The sequence below is a fragment of the Phyllopteryx taeniolatus genome, chromosome 6, assembly GCF_024500385.1.
Source record: "Phyllopteryx taeniolatus isolate TA_2022b chromosome 6, UOR_Ptae_1.2, whole genome shotgun sequence".
Taxonomy (NCBI): Eukaryota; Metazoa; Chordata; class Actinopteri; order Syngnathiformes; family Syngnathidae; genus Phyllopteryx; species Phyllopteryx taeniolatus.
The window spans coordinates 15,119,326-15,142,957 of NC_084507.1; the positions used below are offsets into that span (position 1 = coordinate 15,119,326).

The window sequence follows — 23,632 nt, forward strand, 5'->3', positions numbered from 1 at the left end:
TAGTCACATCTTAACAGCCATTTCCACCCAAGTCCAATTTCTCCAGGCGATTTTCAGCGCCGTAAGAAGAGCAAGCGCTTAAATGCTTTTCTCCCCGCTTTTGGCCATTTTGCTGTTAAATGTCCTGACTTAAGACATCTCCCTTGCGACCCTAAATGTTATTTTCCTTCTCCGAATCACCTGGAGTCTCTTTATTTGCCCCTCCAGGCTGACGAGCCTCCGGCACACTTGTTCCATTCTCTCCTGGGACACCACCAGCCTGGCAGTCTCCGAGGGGAGGCTCTCCTCGTCCCTCTTGGCGACTACACCTTCCTTCTCCTCCTCCAGGCCTTCTAAGGACGCCAAGGCTCAATTAGCTGACCAGTCAAATCACATACAATGAACCCTTGTTCGTTCCAGACCCACCCTATATAGGCGAAAACCCATGATAGAGACCATATAAAAAACATGAGTTTTTACAGTTTTACCCCTCCCACACGCTTTCAAGGAGAACTAAACCCAAAAGCAAGAATACATTGTATACGCATACATAATACATATACATACATATGTGCGAGCACTGTTCAAAACACGATACACTGATAAATATTGCGCTTGTGGAATAAGAATTAAACAGAATAATGAATCAGCATAAGGAGGGTGCCATGTTTGGCGACATTGTCATCAGCGGCAGGCCTGTAGTGATGACGCAGTGCCAGTACAGGGTAACCTGCTACCACAGTGCTCAACTCAACTGTGTCAGCAGTGTCCCTCACGATTGGAAGTTAGAACATCGATCGCACCAACGATCCGCTATGAACTGCAACTGTGTCAAGCTGTCAGCATCTAAAGTAAGTGTGCAGGTTCATTTTCGCCAATTAAACTGCGCATCGGCTCATCCGCCGTCCGACGGTGACCAATTTTAATCAATGACAGCATAATTAAGGAGCGATTCTTTTTTGGAGTATTAAATGAGTTATTTTGGGATGGTGTTCTGTTTATGGCAAAAGTCTCTGATGGCAATATACGGGTACTAAGGTAATACCAAGTTGAAGAATGGAAGAACAGCCGGGTTTCTGCCCAACAGTGACGGTGTGTAGCTTGTCATTACTGAATATATACCAACTTTGTATGCTTTTCTTTGTAAAATAAAACTGCATATTAATGCAGAACTGGCAACTATCCGTAACTTTGTCGATTTATGTCAACAGCAGCAGATGTGCACATTTAAAATATACCAGAAAGGTTTGACATCTTGTGTTTAGTTCTCCTTTAACACATTAAAATACACTTGAAACACATTGTAACTCTATTTTAATACATAAAAGGTCTAGAAAATACTGTACATATTGTTGTGTTAGATACACAAATGTGCCTTAAAGTGGTGGGGCCTTGAACACCCAACAAATACCTGTTGATTGACAGCTGTCCATTTCTAGACTGGGTTCCTCTCCGTTTTCTCTGTCCTCCGACAGACTGATGCTCCCGACCAGCAGCCGCTTCAACAGCATGACTATGAGATGATGAGGAGGGGCTTGTTAAGTGATGTCATCGCGGCCTCACGGACCACCGCCAAGAAGGCAACTGCTCACCTTCATCCAGAGCGTTGGCGGCCAACTTCTCCCGGTAGCTGTTGGAGTGCGCGAGGAGGTCGAACCCTTTGTCAGACAGGAAGTCGATCAGAGAGTGCCGGGGATCGGATGACTTATCATCTGTCAAGCTGTCCTTATCGCGATCTGCGGGCACACACAGATGCGCGAACACACCTTTTAGCTGGAAGTCCATAGCGCAAACAATGCTAATGAGTGTGGATTGTTAATAAGTGTCTCACCACCGCTACTCTTCAAACCACCGTTCTCTGTGGGGCTCTGAGGGGCGCTCAGCCTGACCCACCCACCCACACACACACACACACACACACACACACACACACAGACGGCGTCATATGATACACACGAGTGTACACACACACACACACGCAAATGAGCGCACTTACCCAGGACTAAATCCTGCTCCACTTCCAGGAGGCAGTGTGATCCTCATGGGCGCGCCACTCTTCTTCAGATCATCCACCGCTGACTTTATCACTTTAGTCCACCTATACACAAATGCACATGATAGAATACAACTTGTAAAAGAAGCAGCAACCTCAAAAACGTGTGTTAAGGGGAGAAGGTGAGAAGGAAATACACACAGGATGTTACGGGACGAAAGATGAAACCCGTTCATCAGTAAAGGTTTTACAATCGCGACTATTTGAAGCAATTTAACAGATTATTTCTCTGTCAAACATTTCCAAGGTAGAAAAGGCACTCACAGCTTCCTTTCGCCCACAGACTGAGCCACCAGCTCGTAGATCTGAGCGCCGCTGTCCCAAGTGAAGATCACGTAGAAGGCCTTCAAATCTGGAAGGACGTCACTGTGTTACAAGTAATATTTACTGTGTTTGAAAAATGCAGTTTTCCCTTTTTATTAAAACAAAAACAAAAATCTAAACGTTTACTGTTTTCATTTTATCCTAAACGTGGGAAATGTTCGTTTTCATTTTTTTTAATCCCCAGATTCTCCAATATTTTAGATCCATCCATTTTTCGTGCCGCTCTATCCTCACAAGGGTCGCGTGCATGCTGGAGCATATCCCAGCCATCTTCGGGCAAGAGGCGGGGTACATCCTGAACTGGTCGCCAGCCAATCGCAGGGCGATTCCCCCATTTTATTAAAAAATAACACCTAATTCTCAGTATTCTCCCCCAAAATTCTCCCACATTTTTCATATTTTTTTCCTCTTTCAATCTTATTTCTCATCCAAAACACTTCTCAAACATTTCCAAGGTTGTCTGAACCATTTTAAGATATTTTCCCTTTTGATCCAAAATGCGATTTTTATTCTTTTGATCCAATAATTCTGAAACATTCATTTTTTTTCTTCATGTAATCATTGAAAGCATTTTGTTCTTTTGATTTTTAAAAATTCAGGAAAAAAATAATCATTTATTGCCTAAAAATCATTTCATTTTTTTTTTTTTTTGTTTAAATCTAAAAATATCTGAAACATTTCACTGTGTTTACAGAACTTTGTTTCACTTGTGGTTGCGCTCTATAAATAACATTGAAAGTTCTGAAACATTTTCAACTTCTCTTTCTTCTTCAACTTTTAAATGTTTGTGTTCGTGTATGCGTCTGTGACTAACCAGTAGCCACCTCGCGCAGGAATACCGAGTCCAGCTTGATGATGGGGCTGAGCATCTGCTTGCCTTCCTGCATGGCGATGATGCTCTTGCTCTGACACTTGAGCACCATCTTGTCATCCTGCCTCTGCAGGAGCACCAACAGGTCGCCCAGCAGCACGCACTGCACCTCTGACGAGGACACACAGGACCAGAGGATGAAGTGCCTTTTGCTTTTTCTTTGGCCACAACGGACACACACACAGATACTGTACAAGTTGGCGTAAAGTATACTTACCAACAGCCTTCTCTTTTGTGACTTTCCAAGTGAGAGGGCCTTCATACAGCATCTTCTTCTGGGTCAGATCAATGTTCTTGGAAAGATAGATGGCGGACATTCAAACATCATGACAAATAATAATAAAACAAGAACAAAAAAATTCAAGCTGCGACCAGTGATGATGATTGGTCCCTCACACACACACACACACACACACACACACACACACACACACATGCTTCCACCACACCCTTTGATGAACATATAGTCATTCAAATACACACGGATAGTCACAATTTACATACATACACTAACGCGCACACAGATACTCACATGAATACAGACAGTGTCACACAGGGACACACACCAACGTGGCCAACCCACACACATGGACACAGACACACGCACGGGCACACGCCCACACGACACATGTATATATACACGCAAACACGCATAGAGATAATTGTACATGCCACATGGACACACACGAATAAATGTACACAGACACACAAACACGGAGAACACGAATCGATATAGACATACACACACACAGATAAATGTATATGCCACATGGACACATACAATACACATGCACATGAATAATTACACGCACACACAGATAAATGTACTTGCCACACACATGAATAATCACACACGGACATGGACACACACACAGATAAATGTACATGCTACACAGACACAAACACATGGATAATCACACACACACACACACACACAGATAAATGTACATGCCACAAAGACACACACACACACACACACACACGTATAATGACACATGGACACACATACACAGATAAATGTACATGCCACACAGACACACACATGGATAATCATACAAGGACAAACACACCTTCATACACACTCACAGTGTTAGCATGAATTGTTTCACAAGCTTAAGAAGTGTACCTTGTATTCTGTATAAAGCTCATTACTGGGCTTGAGTCCCGACGTGTCCAGTCGCCGCTGGTAATCCTTGAGCGTCTGCACAAATACAGTAGATCCATATAAGTTTGACCCTAACTAAGCTAAACTTTTATCATTGCCATTCATTGAATAACACCACTGAGTTTCTTACCAGAAGGTTTTCCATCTCTTTGACCTCCTCGTTGACGTGATTGAGGATCTTTCTGCAGCACTCGGCGCTCTGATGGATGAGCGCCTTCTCACTGGGATCGTCTGTGACTCACGTGAAAATGAACAATCAACTGAAAATGAACAATCAACTCAAAGTGAAAGTGAAAGCACTCACATCTGTCGAAGACGCCCAACCACACACGTGATGGAGTGGGTAGTGGAAGGTGTTTTTGCCAAGCACCCCCACTTTTTATCCCCAAAATTTCAGACGCATTTTCAGTTGGTCTTTATCTTCCAATCATTTTTGAAACATTTTCATAGTTTCTTTTCCTTCTAATCCTCCCAAAATTACAGAAGCATTTTTCACTTTTACTTCTATTTACCCAGTGAGATGTTGAGATGTTGTTGTAGTTCTCCAAAAATGTCTGAAACTTTTTCACATTTTTTTTCTTTACCCCCAAATTAAAAGTATAAACATTTTTTTTTCCTTTTTATCCCCCGACACATTGTTTTTCATTTTGATCCAGCCTGAAATATTTTAATATCTTTTAAATATTTAAAATCTCCCCCAATTTATAAAACATGTTCATTGTTTATTTTTCTTTTCTTCTTAAACACGGAAAAGTTGTTTGTGCCATGGAAAAGTATTGTCACCCTTCTCAAAATTCTTATATTTTTGCAGTTTCCCCACTTTAATGTTTATGATCATCAAACAAATGTAAGTATCAGACAAATATAAGATAATTGAACTTAAAATGCATTTTTTAAAATGGTGATTTTATTCATTAAGGAAAAAAAAAAAAACTTTCGAAGTGAAAAAAGTAATGACCCCCTAAAACTAGTAACTGGTTGGACCATCCTCAGCAGCAACAACTGAAATCAAGCGTTTTCTATTACTGGCAATAAGTCTTCTATTTTTATTTATGTTTAACACAACGTCCCAACTTCATTGGAATTTGTTTAATGATCTTAAACATTAAAGTGGGGAAACTATGCAAAAATATAAGCATTTGAGAAGGGGCCCAATACCTTTTCACAGCACTGTAGGAAATATTTTCCAAGGTTTTCTTTTTTTTTGAAATCTAAAAATTGTCTTTTTTTTTTTTTTTTTTTTTTTTTTTAAAGGTGTTTCCACCACTGCTCCCAAATCAGATTTTTCTTCATCCTGATACAAAAATTCATAAGGAATGTTTGGGAAAAGTTATTTACGGTGTCTGTCGCTGAGCAGGGACGTCATCGGCCAGCAGCCAATAAAAAGGCGCTGCTGCGCAGATTTTATATGGCTCCGTTTCTTTTGCCACTCAACTCAGCCCAAAAAGCGACGCTAGGTAACAAGTACTGTCCTTTTTTGGTTCATATATGAACAAATAGTACATAGCACAACCAGGCTTAAGTTTCAGCTAAATAAACCACAAATATTTTTTATCTATCCAAAACCAAAAACTAAACTAAAAAACACGTTCTGAAAACAAATATTGAACTGAATTTGAAAAAATAAATAAAAAAGTTAAAGCGAAATAAAAACTAACTGATGGAAAATCCAAAACTCCGAATGGCTGGCGACCAGTTCAGGGTGTACCCCGCCTCCTGCCCGATGATGGCTGGAGTAGGCTCCAGCACTCCTGCGACGCTTGTGAGGATAAGCGGCTCAGAAAATGGATGGATGGAAAATCAAAAACTATTATAACCATGTTGCCAACTTGCCGAAATGGTTAGAACTACTGCCACATCAATGCTAGTTTCATTAGCCCATCGACAGCGTTTCACATTCTGTTAGCATTAAAATCGCTGACTTTCATAAGTAATGTGGTTTAGTTAAATACACAACGTGTAATGCTTCGTTTTATGTTTAGTTTGGCAGAAAACTTCACCTGGGCGTTCGCTTACGGTTCCGCTTCTGTGGAACAACGCACACACACACACACACACACACACACACACACACCTGTGTTCTTGGCGATGTTCTCTAATAGCAACGGATACTTGGTGAGCCTCTGCATCTCGATGGGAATGATGTCCTTTAGCTGCAGCCTCCTACACTGCGGCTTGCTCTCCGCCTCCTATCACCAGAACAGTTGTTTATCATCACTACTAAGATGGCTGTCTGCCCGTCATGCTTGTTACAGTGCGTTGTACTTTACCTGGATAAAGGAGTTGAAGCGAGGCTCCTTCTTCTGCCTGCTCTTGATCTGGTGCAGGGCCCACGACTGGTGACTGCAAAAACGGGCCGCCAGCTTCTGGAACCATTCCCCTTCCGTGCCCTCAAACTGTGATGCACAGGAAAACACGCGTGGTGGTTGAAATGGTAGAGAAAGAAAATCTGTTCTCTACTATAGTGTTTCCCAAACTTTATTGAACTTTATAACTTTATAAACATTACATTACTGAAATTTTAACATCCAAGCGCATGTTTGTGTAAGTCTTGCCACACATTTCATTTAAACCTGGAGTATATTTTGTGTTTAAATAAAAAAGTAATTTTCATCCAAGCCACGACTAGAGACGATAATACTGATTAAGCCTATCAGTTTCTCTAACATCTTGCCGTATTTTAAAAAAATATATATTTAGTGAATGCCCTATTCATTTCCCACGCCGCCCCACTTGGTGAAAAATAATAAATAGTTAATAATAATACAATAATTACTTTGTAAATAAAAACAATAATAATTGCCGCGAACGAACAAAACCTCTTTTCGAGGAACTCTTGGCTGCCCAATGAGGTGCCTGATTTTAAATACACACAGCAAACAATGCATGCACAAACGAAGCAATAATAGGGAATGACTCAATTTATCTGCATTGTACTGCCGAGCATATTTCTGTCTGATATCTTCATCACCAAAACAGACATGACGTGACCACAAGCCGTAAGGCAGAGGATAATTTGCCACCTAATTTGTCACCTAAAAGTGAAGTCATCCATGTCCTGAAAGTATCTCTGCATAATATCGGAGCATTTTTACAAGTACCGGGTACTCTACAGTAATACAGTATCGGTATCAATACTGATACTGGTATCAGTGCATCCCTAATAAGAAGAATAAATACATGAATTGGTCGCTGTCCAATGAAAAACATGCAAGTCCAAATTGGGAACCCCTCAAAAAAAATCTCTGTTGGCCAACTCTAGTAGAAGAAATACCCACAAATTAAATGATTGAATATTGAGTATAAGGGAAAATCAATAATTTACTGTTCATTAAAAATCATTTGTCTCCAAATTTTGTGACTTCCAACAAACATGAAAACGATGAATACTTTTTAATGGACAGTAACTGTAAAAGTCAACAAAATAAAAAGCAACATCTCACTCTGTTGAGGACGGTGGTGCTGATGGATTTGACGATAAACTTGTCCTCCAGACGAAGTTTTTTCAGGTTCTCGTAGAAGTGATCTGGACAAATTCATTTGTATTAAATTGTCGCTATCATTATCATCTTCATATTATTTTATTAATAACATTTGATATATAATACAAATCACTGTTTCCATACACCACACACACACACAGTTCATTAGATAATTGGGTAATAATTACAATACTTTTGGAGCATATCGCTTTTTGGGGTGTTTGACTTGTGAGGAGCGCTTCCTCTCAACCAAAAATTACAAAAACACATCTTCGCAAAGAAAAGGCTCACAGTGCATTTCTATGATCTCGTCCAGGTTGGGGAAGATGGTGGCCAGCTCGGTGGCGGTGAGGAGCTCCTCTCGCTCCAGAGGCTTGGAGAAGACCATCTGAAGGACACTCAGCATCCGCACATGGGCGTGCTCTGTGGCGAACAACTCTGAGAAGAAATCGAGGAATAAACGTGAATTATTGTCAGATTAGGGGGCTTTTGACACCAAGTTCCTTGGATTTCCCCATTGTTCTAAGTACAGTGTACCCCTGTTTACTGTGTGGCCTACAGTATGTTCGAGAACAACCCATGAGAGGTGAAAATTTGTGATAGATTTTTATTTATTTATTTTTTAAGAATAGTTCCACCCCACCCTACCCGCATGTTTAAAACACATCTAAACTTACTAAAACATACTTAAACCCACTTTAAACAGGGATGAGCGTGCACCGATACAAGATATTGGGCCAAAATTGGTCTTATTTCGAGGTATCAGGTACTTGTGTAGGCTGCCGATACTTGGGTAAACAAATCTGACATTAAGTAACGCTATATTGAGACCGGACGCGATGCGAAACTTGCACGAGTTTGCTCGCGAGAGTTATTTAAATATACTGAAGGCACATTCATTTCATTTGCGCCGCATTGATATGCTCATCTCACCTCGGTCCTCTTCAGTAGGTCGTCGGCGCGGTTGCTGTGAATGGCGACGGCAAGCATGACGTGCCCCTTGGCTAGTTCCTTTGATTTTTTTTTTCTTCCTAGTTCTACTCCGCTTCAAGCCCTACTGCCCTGCTAGACTCACGGCCGCGACGGTGAGCTGCGAGCGGGCACTGTAGCCAGTGATACGGCCCATGCACCCGGCTGGCCCTTTGCTCACCATTCTCAACACTGATTGGTTGTCGCGATGCAATTTGTGGCTTGAAGTTAAAATTTCTCAAACCGAGCGAATGGGCGAAGAAGTGAATTTTCAAACTTAATCACGTCGCGCACGAACAATGAACCGCGATATAGCGGGGGTTCACTGTATTGGTCGACCTAATGTGAACATAACTTCTCACCGTTGATGACCTCCTGCCTCTTGGTCTCCTTCTTGCTGAGGACCGACAGAGCTTCCGGGGAGGCCAGCTCCCTCCAGTTAGGCGGGTCCTGCTCGAACTCCAGCAGGCGGGGCTCCATCTCCTCGGGAGGAGAGGGGCTGACAGGCGACAAGCCGGAGCCTTCAGCCACTGGAATGGGTCCTTCATTGCTGGTCGACGACGACAAAGTGGGAGCGTCACAAGTCAACAAAGGATTTCGCTTTGACACTTTTGACGCTTTTAAGATTTGTCTTTTATCTTCTTTGCACTAGGTGTTACCAATGTTAAAATTTTACTTCAAACTCAGCCAAATTCAATAATAAAGCTTTTATAACATTTTCAGGAACATTTACCCTATAACTGCTTATAATATAGATTCATAAACATGAGTTCAATTACTTTTATTTTTCCATAGCTTTGTATTATCTGTGGAGCGAATGAATAATACTTATTCCATTCGGGCCTTATGTCCGTCCCTGCTGTGCAATCTTACAAATGGGGGCTGAGCGATGATGCTACGGTCGTCATGGTGGAAGGCAACTGCAGGTCCACGTCGCTACGAGAGCGGTACTGTTTGGCCCGGGAGGAGCTGCGACGCCGTGATGGGTGTCGGTCCACGCGAGCACTCTCGCTACGCGCGACCTTCTTACTGCGGGTTTAAGGGCAGGTAGTGGACGCGAGGGGACATGAAATGGGGAAAAAGGAAGAAAATTGTGGACAGGAGAGAGAAAATAAAGTCAAATAATTCAGAGAGAATTGTGGGACAAAGTCAGTAGGGTGAAGACAATTTTGTTCAAAAACAAAGAAGGATGAAGATAAAGTGGATCGAACCACAACATGGACAGAAGGAATGAGAAATCACAGAGAAAAAAAAAAATATTATGCATTATGTTAGACAGTCACACATTTTCAGCTTTTTATCCCCATCATAGTTTCTGGAACATGTAAAAATAAATAAAAAAATCATCTTTGATTTTTCCCACCAAAAGGTTTTTATTATCATTTTAAAATAGAATTATTAAAAAGTATTTTCAGATTTGTTTTTTTTTTTTTGCTTTTTATCCAAAGTTTTTGGATAAAAGGTTTTGGATGTTTTTCTTTCCTTCCCCCCAAAATTCAGAATTTCTTGTCTTAAAAACAAACAAACAAACAAACAAAAATCTATTTAACCGTTTTGTCTTTTGATCAAGAAATTCCGAAACATTTCCATTTTGTTTTGGAAATATTTTCTTTTTTCTGAAAATTGGGGGATTAAAAAAACCTTTGGAGAAAATCAAAATTTCTCAAGAATTTTTTCCCCCCGGATTAAAAAATAAATAAATCTAAATTTGGAGATCCGTACTTTTCAATGGACAGCGACGATATGCAAAAGTCAATATCCAAATCCCAAAGTGTGACAATTTAGTTGCACATAGCGTGCAAAATGCAAGTAAAAAAAAAAACATCCACGAGCAATACTCCAGTTGGACCCAACAGTCATTTCCAGGGAAACAATACTTAACTTGCGCTTGTGTTACTCAGTGTGCGTGCGTGTGTGTGTGTGTGTGTGTGTGTGTCGTGTGCCTGAAGCATTGTCCGTGACTCAGTCAAGGTTCCCACCTTGTCTTGCGTCTGTGAAAACACGACACACCACAACATTAAATCCTCAGCTATGCACACTTTCGCGACAAGACCTGACTCTACTCGACTTCTCAGCGCAAACACGGACTGCTGACACCACACTGAACTGCACACAGAATGGAGACGAACGCGACAAGAATGCTGGCGGCGCTGCATCTACCGTACATGCAGATATCTTTAACAGGCAAACAAAAAAGCAGACGAACGACAAGAAACTCAACACAAAACTAGATTTTATTCTTTGCTAGGTTCTAATAGAAATAATGTACAGTTAAATAACTAAGGTAAATGATTTCCATTGATTTCCAGTTTTTCCAATAAATAGGGACCTTCCCCTAATGCAAAAACGGTTTTGTAACTGCATACATTTACTTTTAACTGTAAATATACTGCAAATGAAATACACTCATCCCATTATCATTTCAAATTTATCTTACAATACTACCTTTAAAAATAAATGGCTTACAGATGATTTGATTTTGGCGGCACGGTGTCCGACTGGTTAGAGCATCTGCCTCACAGTTCTGAGGTCCGGGGTTCAATCCCGGCCCCGCCTGTGTGGAGTTTGCATGTTCTCCCCGTGTCTGCGTGGGTTTTCTCCGGGCACTCCGGTTTCCTCCCAATCCCAAAAACATGCATGGTAGGTTAATTGACAACTCTAAATTGCCCATAGATGTGAATGTGAGTGAGAATGGTTGTGCCCTGCGATTGGCTGGCAAGCAGTTCAGGGTGTACCCCGCCTCCTGCCCGATGATAGCTGGGATAGGCTCCAGCACGCCCGCGACCCTAGTGAGGAGAAGCGGCTCAGAAAATGGATGGATGATTTTATTTTGAAAAAAAAAGTAGTGCCAGTACGTGCACATACACATGCAGGGACTGCGTACTCCGTAACTTCCGCTAACAACCCAGGCTAAACTTAGCTCCTCCCTGGCACACATCCTTGACAACAACAGCTGTACTACTTTCCTATTTAGCACGCTGGTAGCATCTTAGGGGGTTTCAGAAAGGAGCACGAAAAGGGCGAATAGGTGAGTTTACGACTAGCTGAGACAAGGCTGAATTTGTGAATAGTGAACAGCAAATATGCGGAGGATTACTGTACTTCCATTTTCATTGCTAAGCTACCTCTCCGCCTCAGAATTACAGCAAAGTTTCATCGCATTGCACTTTGTGACTTCATTTATAATTTGAAAAAAAAAATACAGGCATAACAATTCAATGCTCTTCAACTAGATGGCAGAAGGTCCATAATTAACCCGCGAATCCACTTTCTGTGACTGTGACATTGTTTGGTGGTGTGTCATGAGATTTTCTAATGTACAATACATACCTTGGCTCAATAATGATTGGGTAACTGCTTTAGTTTATGGGCTTAATGGGGTTATAAGCAGTTTGGGAATCACTGCTTTGGGTTATGACGATCACTTAACTGAAGTCTCTTGGGATTTGCTGAAGAATAACCTTAGAATTTCTGATTTTTAAATTTTTTTAAGACATTTTATTCCAGAAATGTGGACCAATTACATAATGTACAATGTCATAGGTTTCACTGTACTTGTGAGGGAAACAGTAAGAAAACACAAAGAGCTGCGGCTAGGCTAAGCTAGTATCTCTTCATTTGAATCCAAAACCAAGAATCTGGTTGCTAAAACTGCAACAATTCCAGACAAACCTGCACTTCTGCATTAAACGGGATACGCAAGTGATGCGGCAGCACGGTGGACGACTGGTTAGAGCGTCGGCCTCACAGTTCTGAGGACCCGGGTTCAATCCCCGGCCCCGCCTGTGTGGAGTTTGCATGTTCTCCCCATGCCTGCGTGGGTTTTCTCCGGGCACTCCGGTTTCCTCCCACATCCCAAAAACATGCATTAATTGGAGACTCTAAATTGCCCGTAGGCATGACTGTGAGTGCGAATGGTTGTTTGTTTCTATGTGCCCTGCGATTGGCTGGCAACCAGTTCAGGGTGTACCCCGCCTCCTGCCCGATGACAGCTGGGATAGGCTCCAGCACGCCCGCGACCCTAGTGAGGAGAAGCGGCTCAGAAAATGGATGGATGGATGGACGCAAGTGATGCTAAGAAGGCAACAAAAATGCAGTTTCAAACATTAGGACAGGACTAGATGAGTTGACAAAAGAGAAAAAATAGGAAAGGCTGGAAGGGACAATGTGGTGCGCTTTGGTTTTTCGACAGGGAAAGGGGGGCAGCATGGCAAAAAGCTAGCACACAGCAGGGACAGACATCCTCAGCCCGAGGACCAACACGCATTGTTTCACTTTGGCTGGCAATAGATGCCATTTGGATTCATGTTCCATCCTCACCTGTCTTTCTCCAGGCTTTCCTCCACGGGGGTGTCGCTGATCAAGAAGGGCTCCCACGGGGATCCGTCAGTCAATTCGGGAAAGATTAGTGGCTCCAGACGATTGCTGGAGAAGCCTGGAATATTTAAAATGACCATGTCACACCTTTATTTATTCATTTATTTTTTAGCAGTAATTGCTCAAAATACTGCCATATAAAAAAAAATTAAATCTTTCGTTGAAGATATTAAACATATTTTTGGAATATTATTAAATAATATTACAGGTATGTCATGACAGTAAAGGAAAATAAAAAAGACAATCATGGAGAAAAGCAGCAACATGTGGGGATGAACAATTATATGTTTGTGATCAGGAGGCAGCTCGTTTAGTCTAAGAGTGACTGTCTCTCAGTTAAGCAGAATGTCGTGACTTAGTGGTTAGTACGTCTGCCTCACACTCAAGAGGTTGTTTTCGATTCACTGCTCAGGTCCTTGTGTCGAGTTTGCATGTTGTTCTTGCGCTTACGTGGGTGTTCTCCAGTTACTCCAGCTTCAACCCTAATGAGGACAAGGCGCTACAAAAAAAAACAAAAAAACATTTCCCAGTGTTTTCCATATGACTATGGAAAATGTTGAAACATATTTGGAATCACAAGTGGGATCCAAGTATTGACTACCCAGATGTTGTCGTGGGCACCCGGGGACTCTTACCCTAGACCCTAATGAGAACAGTTGGTATAGAAAATTGATGAATGGATGGATGTCTCCCAGTATTTTCTACAGTAATTTAGAAAATAACCGCTTCAACATTTCGTGTCAGAAGCGGGATTCAAGCATTGACCATCCAGAGGTCTTTGTGGATGTTGGGGGCTGCGCACCCTGGGACGCTTAACTGTGACCCTAAAGAGGACACGCTCTCGAAAATTTATCGACAGATGTCTCCCAGTGTTTTCTCCAGTAATATAGGAATGTTGCCGCAACATTTGTTGTCAGAAGTGCAATCCAAACATTGACCAATCAGATGTCTCTGTGGGAGCTGGGGTCTGCACACCTGGAGATGCTTACCCATGACCCTAATGATGGTGTGCAGTATAGAAATTGTTTCCCAGTTTTCAGGACAACAACCTAGGAATATTGCCACAAGATTTGGTCTCAGAACGGGGATCCAAGGATTGACCATCCAGATGTGTTTTGTAGGAGTATAGGAAATTGATGTTTCCCAATGTAACAACAATAATAAAGGAATACTGCCACAACATTTGGCGTCAAAAGTAGGATCCAAGAAATGAACAACCAGATCTGTTTGTTAGAATTGGGGAATGTGTAACCAGAGATGCCTCCCAGCAACCCTTATGAGAATAAGAGATATAGAAAATGGATGTTTCTCAGAGTTTGACAGTAACAGATAAAATATTGCCACAGTTTGTGATGGATGTGGAATCCTAGCATTAACCATAAAACTGAATCCAACTTCTGACACCAAACATTCTTGCAATACTACCTATATTACTCTGATAAACACTGGGAAACACTGTCTTTCGAGTTCTTTCCTAGCAAGGGAGAGGAGAAATGTAGTACGTAAGACCTTCTGACCCTGACACTTAACACGGAGCCGCGTCCTAAACACAATCATAAAATTGTCTGCAGTTACTTGAAACAGGGTAAAAAAGAAGAACCGCGAATACTGAGCCACATGCTGCTTCACCCAAGATAAATGAACACTAGCCAGCCGGAGTTACCATCAGACTGCAGAGCCTCGGGGCTGCTGCTCATGCTGGCGTTGTTGCCCGAGCCCTCCGTGATCTCCACTGTAGGCAAGGTGATGGAGCCGCCGCCGCCTCCGGATCCAGACCCTGACTTCCTGCAGGGAAGTGTGGGCGCCGCCGGGTCGGTGAAGGAACCACGGATAGGCGTTGGACCTTTACGCTCCTGACTCCCTTTCTCCTTGTCCACTAGATAGCAGCAGAAGAGGGCTAAGTTTTGATATTTGAGTGGGACGGCAGGTAAAAAAACTCCACCAACATGCAACCTCGTTTAGTGACAAAGTGGACACGGGACGGGGGGTTAGCTTGGTTTGGGGGTGCGCAACTCAACCTACAACCAACCAACCAACCAACCACTCAATCAAATCAACAAAAAATCCCTCCTAGTGTGATTGGGGACATGCACACATGCTCGTGGGTTGATTAGTAGGGTCTAACTACTGTCTACAGTGAACCCTCGCAAAATGGCGGTTCATCGTTCATGCCCTTGCTATCCCGCAGATTTTTAACCAATGTTTTTTTACAAATGGGTTTTTACAGTATAAAAGCAAGTCCGAATTTAGAGTGGCACACCTTCAATGTAGTACCAGGTACCATAACATGCTGGGCAGCACTTAGTTCCACTGGACGAGACGCAGCAGAATTAAAAGGAAGAAAAAGAAGACGCCCCTTCTGTGTAATACAGTACCATGTTTTGCCATTTTAGTAGTTGTTGTTTCTAAAGAGCAGAGAGAATATATGCCTGGCTGTCAATATTGTTGTATTTTCTGTTTGTGTGTGCTTTTGTGTGTTAAAGTAGGAGTTGTTTGAAGGTTTATAAGTACAGTAACATTGAAGCTAATTTCATTTAGGCTGTCTATAATGTTTGGCATTATATGTTAGCATTAAGAAAGCACAAATTGTGAAGATGAAATTATATGGTTTGTTTAAATGTACAATGTGTAATTTTCATTTGTTGTATGCTTTGTATGTGTTGCTGCTCGTGTGTGCTAAAGCAATTGTTTGAAGATTTATAATTACTGTAACATCTATGCCAATTTACATTAGCCAGTGGTAGCATTATGCTAGCGGACTATATCAATAATTATATGGTTTGGTGGAACATTTTAGTGTTTAAATATACAATGGTTAATTCTCTGTTGTCTTATGTGTCAATTTTACAGTGGATGAACTTCTGGGAGTGACAAATAAACAGCTTGAAGCTGGCACACTTTGCTCTTATCTGGAGAACTGTGGGAGCGATGGAGTGAGAACAGGAGCTAATGACTACTTATGTGTTATACGTTAAACTGTAATTTAAAAAGTTTAAATGTGTTTAAAGTGTATGGGGGTAAAACTATTTTAAAAAAGTGTCACGGGTGGGTCGGAAAGGTATCAGTGTGATAAACGTGGGTTCACTGTACAGATAATGGGAGTAGTGGGAGCGAGCACTCGGGGCGACTTGTACCTTCGGCTTCCATTTTAGGTTTGACCTCAGCTGTAATAGGAGAGAAACGGTCATTACCGCAACGGTTCAGTAACAGGCCATCAGCCAATTTGCTAATACGTACGGTTACCCGCGATCCAGCTAGGTATCCCAGGGAAGCCACCCCTGGGCTTGGTCTTTGTGGACTCGTCCTTCTTGTTCTGAGCAAAGACGACACAGTTAGAAGGAAACTGGAGTCGAGTGGTGCAGGGAGAAAAAGGTGCCTGCCTTTACCTTGACCAGCTGTCTACGGAAGAAGCCCCCTCGGGACTTCTTGTTGTCAGCCGCCCGGGTCTTCACCCCGAGGTGCTTCATGAAGTAGGCCACCGCTGAAAAGATGGACTGGCTACAAAACACAACATTTAAAGCAGTTAATACCCCATTTGGATGGATGGCTGGACGGATGGACGGACGGACGGACAGACGGACGGGCGGGCGGGCAGATGGAATATACATGGGTGGATAGATTGACAGATGGGTGAACTGCTTGATAGGTAGATGGACAAGTGGGTGGTTGGATGTTGGTGGATGAGTGGAAGATGGATTGTTGGGTGGTTAGATTAATGGATTGGTGGGTGGTGGAGATGACAAACGGGTGGATGAATGGGTTGACGAATGGTGATTGATGGTGGATGGAAGACAGATGGGTGGATGGATTGGGTGGGTAGATGAGATGACGTTCGGATGGATGGATGGGCTGACAGGTGGGTGGATGGATGGGCTGACGGGTGGTTGGATGGATGGACGGGTTAGGTGTTTGGAAAAGTGGAGGGATGGCTGGGGAGGTCTATGGGTGGATGAGGGCTGAGTGGATTGGGTGGTTGGATGGTGGATTATGGATGGATCGATAAAGCGACTGATCATGGTTGAAATATATTTTTATTTTTAATTTGAATAAACACTGTATAAAATTCAGTTTCACTAAATTAAATATTTTCCATTATTCTCAAATAAAAAAACGTGTTAGCATTTTATTTATTAAAAACATTCAAATTAAAAATTTAAAAAGAATTTCCTTTATTAAAAACATTCAAATTCAAAATTTAAAAGGGTTTAAGTAGCACACTTTTCACCCCCCCCTTTTTTATTTATTTATTTTTTTAAACTGATTATTGATCCGTGGGGTATTTTAACTAATGTCACACTCACAAAGAAGTTATTGAGAACTGTTTTAAATGGCGAAAAAAAAAGCAGAACATGTCTCCTTTAAGCGTACAGTGCACATCTACTCATTGTGTCATTGAATCATTGGGTGGTACAACAGATGTGATGATGTGCAATAAAAGGGAGAAAAAAGTAAGGAGACAAAATGATGAAGTTGGAAGAGAAATTGGGAATGTTTGCACACAAAATAACATGTCTTGCATAGAATGTATGCATGCACACAGTTTCTTTTATACTTAAAAGGCAGCTCACGCTCTTTCAAAATACATTTTTAGGACATGCATGAGGAGATTAAATAGTAAGCAAGGACTTTTGGGTGTACTTTAGCTGTGGGTTAAACACACTCAAACTTAAGAAAAACATGCAAATCAGCCCCCAAAGACACAAAAAATAAACTGCATGAAAAACACATTCAACTCACCATTTCTCTTCATCTGAAACTATGGTCGGTCTGAAAAGAGAACCAAACTGTTAATAATGGAGGTAATAAAGACACAAAAGAATCAAAAGCACACTGACCTTTTCTTTTTAGGTAGCATGTTTCCTTTCTCGCATGCGACTGGTTAATAACAACAATATTTGTGTTTTGGGCCGGTGGAACGTAAAGCATCTGCGCTTGGCGTGATCCAACTCAAAGCTGACTGTTGTGTTAATTTGTCCACAGATGAAGCTATTGAACATATTCTAATTGTAAAAAATGGGAAAAAAATGAAACCCCCCACCCAAAAATTGACAGATGCATACAAAGCTGCACTGTAAACTGATGTATGAATCAAAGATTGTGACTACAAATGTCAAAAAGTAGCTACATTTGCAGTAAAAAAGTCCAATAAGTAAGTCTCAAAAGCAGGAATCTGAGAACGGGAATGCACTGGAGTGAGCGGAAACGCTATTTAAGCTTTTTTGTCAGTCTGATGCAACACGCAGGCAAGACATAGGAAACGTGACACTTGTGTCTTGTTGTCAACACAAAGGGTGGGAGGGCTTTCCTCGGGATTTCCCTGCATGAGCCAATCAAACGGTTGTTCTCATGAGGTGAAGAGGGAGGAGAGGGTTGAGTGGGTGCAAGTGTGCGGTGGAAAGAGAGATGATTGTCAGATGATACAATGATTTGATTGTCTTGCGCAGGATAAAGAGTACAACGACTGAATTGGCAGGATGTTCACTCGGGGCAAAGCTACTAGTGCACACTCTTCTTTGTTTTGTCTGTCAGGCAGCCCATCTCCTTGGCAATGAGGGGGTTCAAGGACACTTTCACACTCCACTTTCCTCCTTTAATTGTTCAGAAAGGAGCATTAGCGCTACATGGGAAATAAATAAATAAATAAATAAAGAAACAAACAAACTACTACTACACTATTTTCAAGTACTCAATTTTCAGGGAAATAAGCTGTGAATTTTCAAGACAAAAAGGTGTATTTTTTTCTTGGATAGAAGTACTAATTTTACGAGAATAAAAGTATATTTTTTTGGTAAAAATATTGTATATTTCCAGATTAAGGCCATAATTCTACAAGAATAATGTTATATATTTGTCAAGAAAAGACACACGTTCAAGATAAAACGTTGTAATTTTTGGGTGAAGATAAAAAGTTGTAATGTTATGAGAATGTAATTGCATATTTTAAGGAAAGAAGCATAATTATTTTAGATTATAATTGTAATTTTATGAGAATACAATGTTATATTTAAGCAAAAAGTCATATTTAAAAGAAAAAAATGCATATTTTCAAGATTGTCGAAATATTGTGAAAATAAAATTTGACATTTTCGAGCTAAAACGCTATTTTCAATATTCAAGTCACAAAATTATGGGAGTAAAGTTGTACATTGGATTTAAAATGCATATATTAGAGATTTAAGTACAACCCCAATTTCCAATGAAGTTGGGACGTTGTGTTAAACAAAAACAGAATACAATGATTTGCAAATCAGGTTCAACCTATATTTAATTGAATACACTACAAAGACAAGCTAGTTAATGTTCAAACTGATCAACTTGATTGTTTTTAGCAAATAATCATTAACTTAGAATTTTATGGCTGCAACACGTTGGGACAGAAAAGCCGGGACAGGGTCATGTTTACCACTGTGTTAAATCACCTTTTCTTTTAACAACATTCAATAAACGTTTGGGAACTGAGGACACTAATTTTTGAAGCTTTGTAGGTGGAATTCTTTCCCATTCTTGCTTGATGTATAGCTTCAGCTGTTCAACAGTCTGGGGTCTCCATTGTCGTATTTTACGTTTCATAATGCGCCACACATTTTCAATGGGAGACAGGGCTGGAATGCAGCCAGGCCAGTCTTGTACCCGCACTCTTTTACTACGAAGCCACGCTGTTGTAACACGTGCAGAATGTGGTTTGGCATTGTCTTGCTGACATAAGCAGGGTCTTAGATGAGCTCGGGCCCAGAGAAGCCGGCTGCGTTTCTGGGTGTTGTTGATAAATGGCTTTTGCTTTGCATAGTAGAGTTTCAAGTTGCACTTACGGATTTAGCACTGAACTGTATTTACTGACATTGGTTTTCTGAAGTGTTCCTGAGCCCATGTGGTGATATCCTTTACACATTGATGTCGGTTTTTGATGCAGTGCCGCATGAGGGACCGAAGGTCACAGGGATTCAATGTTGGTTTTCGGCGTTGCCGCTTACATGCAGTGATTTCTCCAGATTCTCTGAACCTTTTGGTGATATTATGGACCGTAGATGATGAAATCCCTAAATTCCTTGCAATTATACTTTGAGGAACATTGTCCTTAAACTGTTCGACTATTTTCTCACGCACTTGTTCACAAAGAGGTGAACCTCGCGCCATCTTTGCTTGTGAATGAGTGAGCAATTCAGGGAAGCTCCTTTTATACCCAGTCATGGCACCCACCTGTTCCCAATTAGCCTGTTCACCTGTGGGATGTTCCAAACAGGTGTTGGACGAGCATTCCTCAACTTTCTCAGTCTTTTTTGCCAGATGTCCCGGATTTTTTGGAACGCGTTGCAGCCATAAAATTCTAAGTTAATGATTATTTGCTGAAAACAATAAAGTTTATCAGTTTGAACATTAAATTTGTATTGTATTCAATTAAATATAGGTTGAACATTATTTGCAAATCATTGTATTCTGTTTTTATTTGTCGCAACTTCATTGGAATTGTAGTTAATTTTCAAGAAAAAAGTAGTACATTTTAATTAAAAAATTGTTTATATATTTTTTTCTATTAAAGTCATGCTTTGACAAGAAGAATGTTGTATAGTTTGGAGAAAAAGATCAGAATCCAAAATGTTGACCATGATTCTCACTATTTCCTGTCAAAAGTGTAACATATAAGATCCACCTTGCGGCAGGAACAAGCCCCTTCTCTGATATCATTCCCTCACTTCCCCTTGTGAAAAGATTACTTTACTCTCGTAAGATTATGCCTTTTCTCTTTTCGTGTAAAACAGCAATTGCTCTCTTTTCAGTTTCGCCTCCTTTGTAATTGTCAACAGCGCTCCCTCCCACTGGCCATATGCCAGTTCCAGAGCCTTCCCTGCCAGCGTGGCACTGGCACGTGGCTTAGTCCATGTTTTCCCCACTTCAACGCTTGAGTTTAATGGTCTTAAATCCACCACTGAATGAGTGTCATAACGCTTGTTATGTGACCGATTAGAACGGCGCAAAAGTTTCAGAGATTTACCCAAAGTCTGGACTTTCTTTTTTGGCTTTGTCCTTCTGTTTGTTTTAAAGACTAAAAAAATGAAAGCTATGCTACTTGTCAATTTTAATGTAATTTTGTACTGTAAAAGGTTATACAATTCACAATTCAACATGAACGTTTGGGGAAAAAAAATATGCCTCTAAATAACACTTATTCAGTGGACGACTGGTTAGCACATCTGCCTCACAGTTCTGAGGACCGGGGTTCAAATCCCAGCCCTGCCTGTGTGGAGGTTGCATGTTGTCCCGGTGCATGTGTGGGTTTTCTCCGGGTACTCCGGTTTCCTCCCACATCCCAAAAACATGCATGGTAGGTTAATTGAAGACTCTAAATTGCCCGTAGTTGTGAATGTGAGTGTGAATGGTTGTTTGTTTATATGTGCCCTGCGATTGGCTCGCGACCAATTCAGGGTGTATCCCGCCTCTCGCCTGAAGATAGCTGGGAGAGGCTCCTGCATGCCCATGGCCCTAGTGAGGATAAGCTGTACAGAAAATGGATGGATAACACTTATTCCAATAGGTTGGATTTAAGGAAGTACACTATATTGCCAAAAGTATTCGCTGACCTGCCTTGACTCACATAGGATTTTAAGTGATATCCCATTCGAAATCCATATGGTTTAACATGATATTGGTCTACCCTTTGCAGCTGTAACAGCTTCAACTCTTGTGGGAAGGCTTTCAACAAGGTTTAGTTGTGAGTTTATAGGAATTTTTGCCCCTTCTTCCAGGAGCATATTTGTGAGGTCACACACTGATCTTGGCCGAGAAGGCCTACCTAGCTCACTGTCCACTCGAAATCAACCCAAAGGTGCTCTATCGGGTTGAGGGCAGGTCTGTGTAGGCCAGTCAAGATCATCCATACCAAATTCTCTCATCCATGTCTTTATGTACTTTGCTATGTGCACAAGTGCACAGACATGCTGGAACACGAAGGGGTAATGCCCAAACTGTCCGACTGTCTAAAATATCTTGGTATGCTGAAGCATTCAGAGTTCCTTTCACTGGAGCTCAGGGGCTAATATTTTGAACATTTCCAACTTTGTTGCAAAAGTTTGGAGATGGCCCCTTCCTGTTCCAACATGACTGTGCATCAGTGCACAAATCAATGTTCATAAAGGCACAGAAGAGAGAGTTTGATGTGGATGAACTTGACTGGCCTGCACATTTCTGACCTCAACCCTATAGAACACTTTTGGATGAATTCGGGCGGAGACTGAGAGCCAGGTCTTCTCGTCCAACATCAGTGTGCAACCTCACAAATGCGCTTCTAGAAAAATAGTCATAGATTCCCATAAACACACTACTAAACCTTGTAGAACACTTTCCCAGATGGGTTTAAGATGTTATGACTGCAGAGGGCGGACCGATGTCATATTAAATTCTATTGATTAAGAGTGGGATGTCACTTAAAGGTTCCGTATTTTACTAAACCAACTTTTACTAGTATTTGGGATGGAATAATGTCTCTATGGTCCCTCAGTAAACGTGAATTATGAATTAAAATCATCCACGCATTCCTGAGGTCCACACTTTTTATGTCAAGAGCCCTGAAATCTGCTAATTTGAATTTCGAGCTTATCTACGTCACTAGCGAAGATCTCCGCCTACCTCTCCGCTCCCGAGCCAGCAGTATCAACATAAATGTGTGCTCTCATCAGTGGCTCTTCTACATGGAGGCACCCAATCAGAGGAAAGGGGGCGGTCTGAGCCAAATATGGACAAAGCTGGTAGAAAACTGGGTCAAACAGAAGTAGCTGTCAGAGGAGCCTTTCTAGAAACTCGTATGACAACCAAGATTTTTTTTTTTTATGAAATTGACGCTGTTACACAAAGTCCATGTTAGACAGTGTCAGAGAAGTTTCTTCAAAACAACTGAGACAAGCCTGAGGACTGTATCGAAATGAACTCACACCAACCAAGATTGTCTTTTCTGCTCGCGAGGGACAGCAGAGCAACTCACTGGCTGAGTGTGCTCACCAAGACTGACAACGAATTGCTGACCTCGTCCGCTATTTATTTCAAGCAAAGCAGCATGCAACACAGTGGAACTTTACCGAGATGTGCAGGTGCACCGGAAAAATGCTTAGATCGTTTCCTGTTATTTTAACAATTTTTTAACAGTCAGCATAGCTTGACAGGTTGAGAAAGTGTGAACCAGACAGCATCTTTGTCTCGTCCACAAATCTGCGTGGGCGAATTTCTACAACATGTGAATATGCTTTAAACATGATAAATTCTTTCAAAGAGAGTCACTCTATGGAAGTCTAAATATCCAAACTATGGGACCTTTAAATTCATATCTGAGTCAAAGCTGGTGAGCAAATACTTTTGGCAATAGTGTGTATGTTTAAGTACTACATCTCGACTAGGAGACTAAAATTTCTTTTGTACAGTATGTC

At 41.4% G+C, this 23,632-nt stretch overlaps 1 protein-coding gene across 10 annotated transcripts in view; it reads right to left on the reverse strand.

The window, feature by feature from the left end:
* Positions 1-23,632, reverse strand: part of arhgef1b (Rho guanine nucleotide exchange factor (GEF) 1b) — a 63,570-nt gene that overhangs the window by 3,026 nt on the left and 36,912 nt on the right. For 3 of the 10 annotated variants that reach the window (XM_061777907.1, XM_061777899.1, XM_061777901.1), the window contains 23 exons: positions 17,958-17,987; positions 16,607-16,718; positions 16,458-16,533; positions 16,355-16,384; positions 14,884-15,096; positions 13,164-13,278; positions 10,823-10,834; positions 9,717-9,872; positions 9,206-9,393; positions 8,166-8,312; positions 7,836-7,918; positions 6,663-6,788; positions 6,467-6,581; positions 4,523-4,623; positions 4,354-4,428; positions 3,445-3,520; positions 3,171-3,338; positions 2,297-2,384; positions 1,976-2,077; positions 1,811-1,863; positions 1,572-1,715; positions 1,391-1,492; positions 181-332 (listed from right to left, as the gene is read on the reverse strand). In XM_061777907.1, coding sequence (XP_061633891.1) covers positions 181-332; positions 1,391-1,492; positions 1,572-1,715; positions 1,811-1,863; positions 1,976-2,077; positions 2,297-2,384; positions 3,171-3,338; positions 3,445-3,520; positions 4,354-4,428; positions 4,523-4,623; positions 6,467-6,581; positions 6,663-6,788; positions 7,836-7,918; positions 8,166-8,312; positions 9,206-9,393; positions 9,717-9,872; positions 10,823-10,834; positions 13,164-13,278; positions 14,884-15,096; positions 16,355-16,384; positions 16,458-16,533; positions 16,607-16,718; positions 17,958-17,987 — 2,464 coding nt within the window. Of the gene's footprint in view, positions 1-180; positions 333-1,390; positions 1,493-1,571; positions 1,716-1,810; positions 1,864-1,975; positions 2,078-2,296; positions 2,385-3,170; positions 3,339-3,444; positions 3,521-4,353; positions 4,429-4,522; positions 4,624-6,466; positions 6,582-6,662; positions 6,789-7,835; positions 7,919-8,165; positions 8,313-9,205; positions 9,394-9,716; positions 9,873-10,822; positions 10,835-13,163; positions 13,279-14,883; positions 15,097-16,354; positions 16,385-16,457; positions 16,534-16,606; positions 16,719-17,957; positions 17,988-18,055; positions 18,871-23,632 lie in introns of those variants that run through there. The other 7 variants (XM_061777909.1, XM_061777903.1, XM_061777902.1 and 4 more) reach the window with 7 other exon arrangements.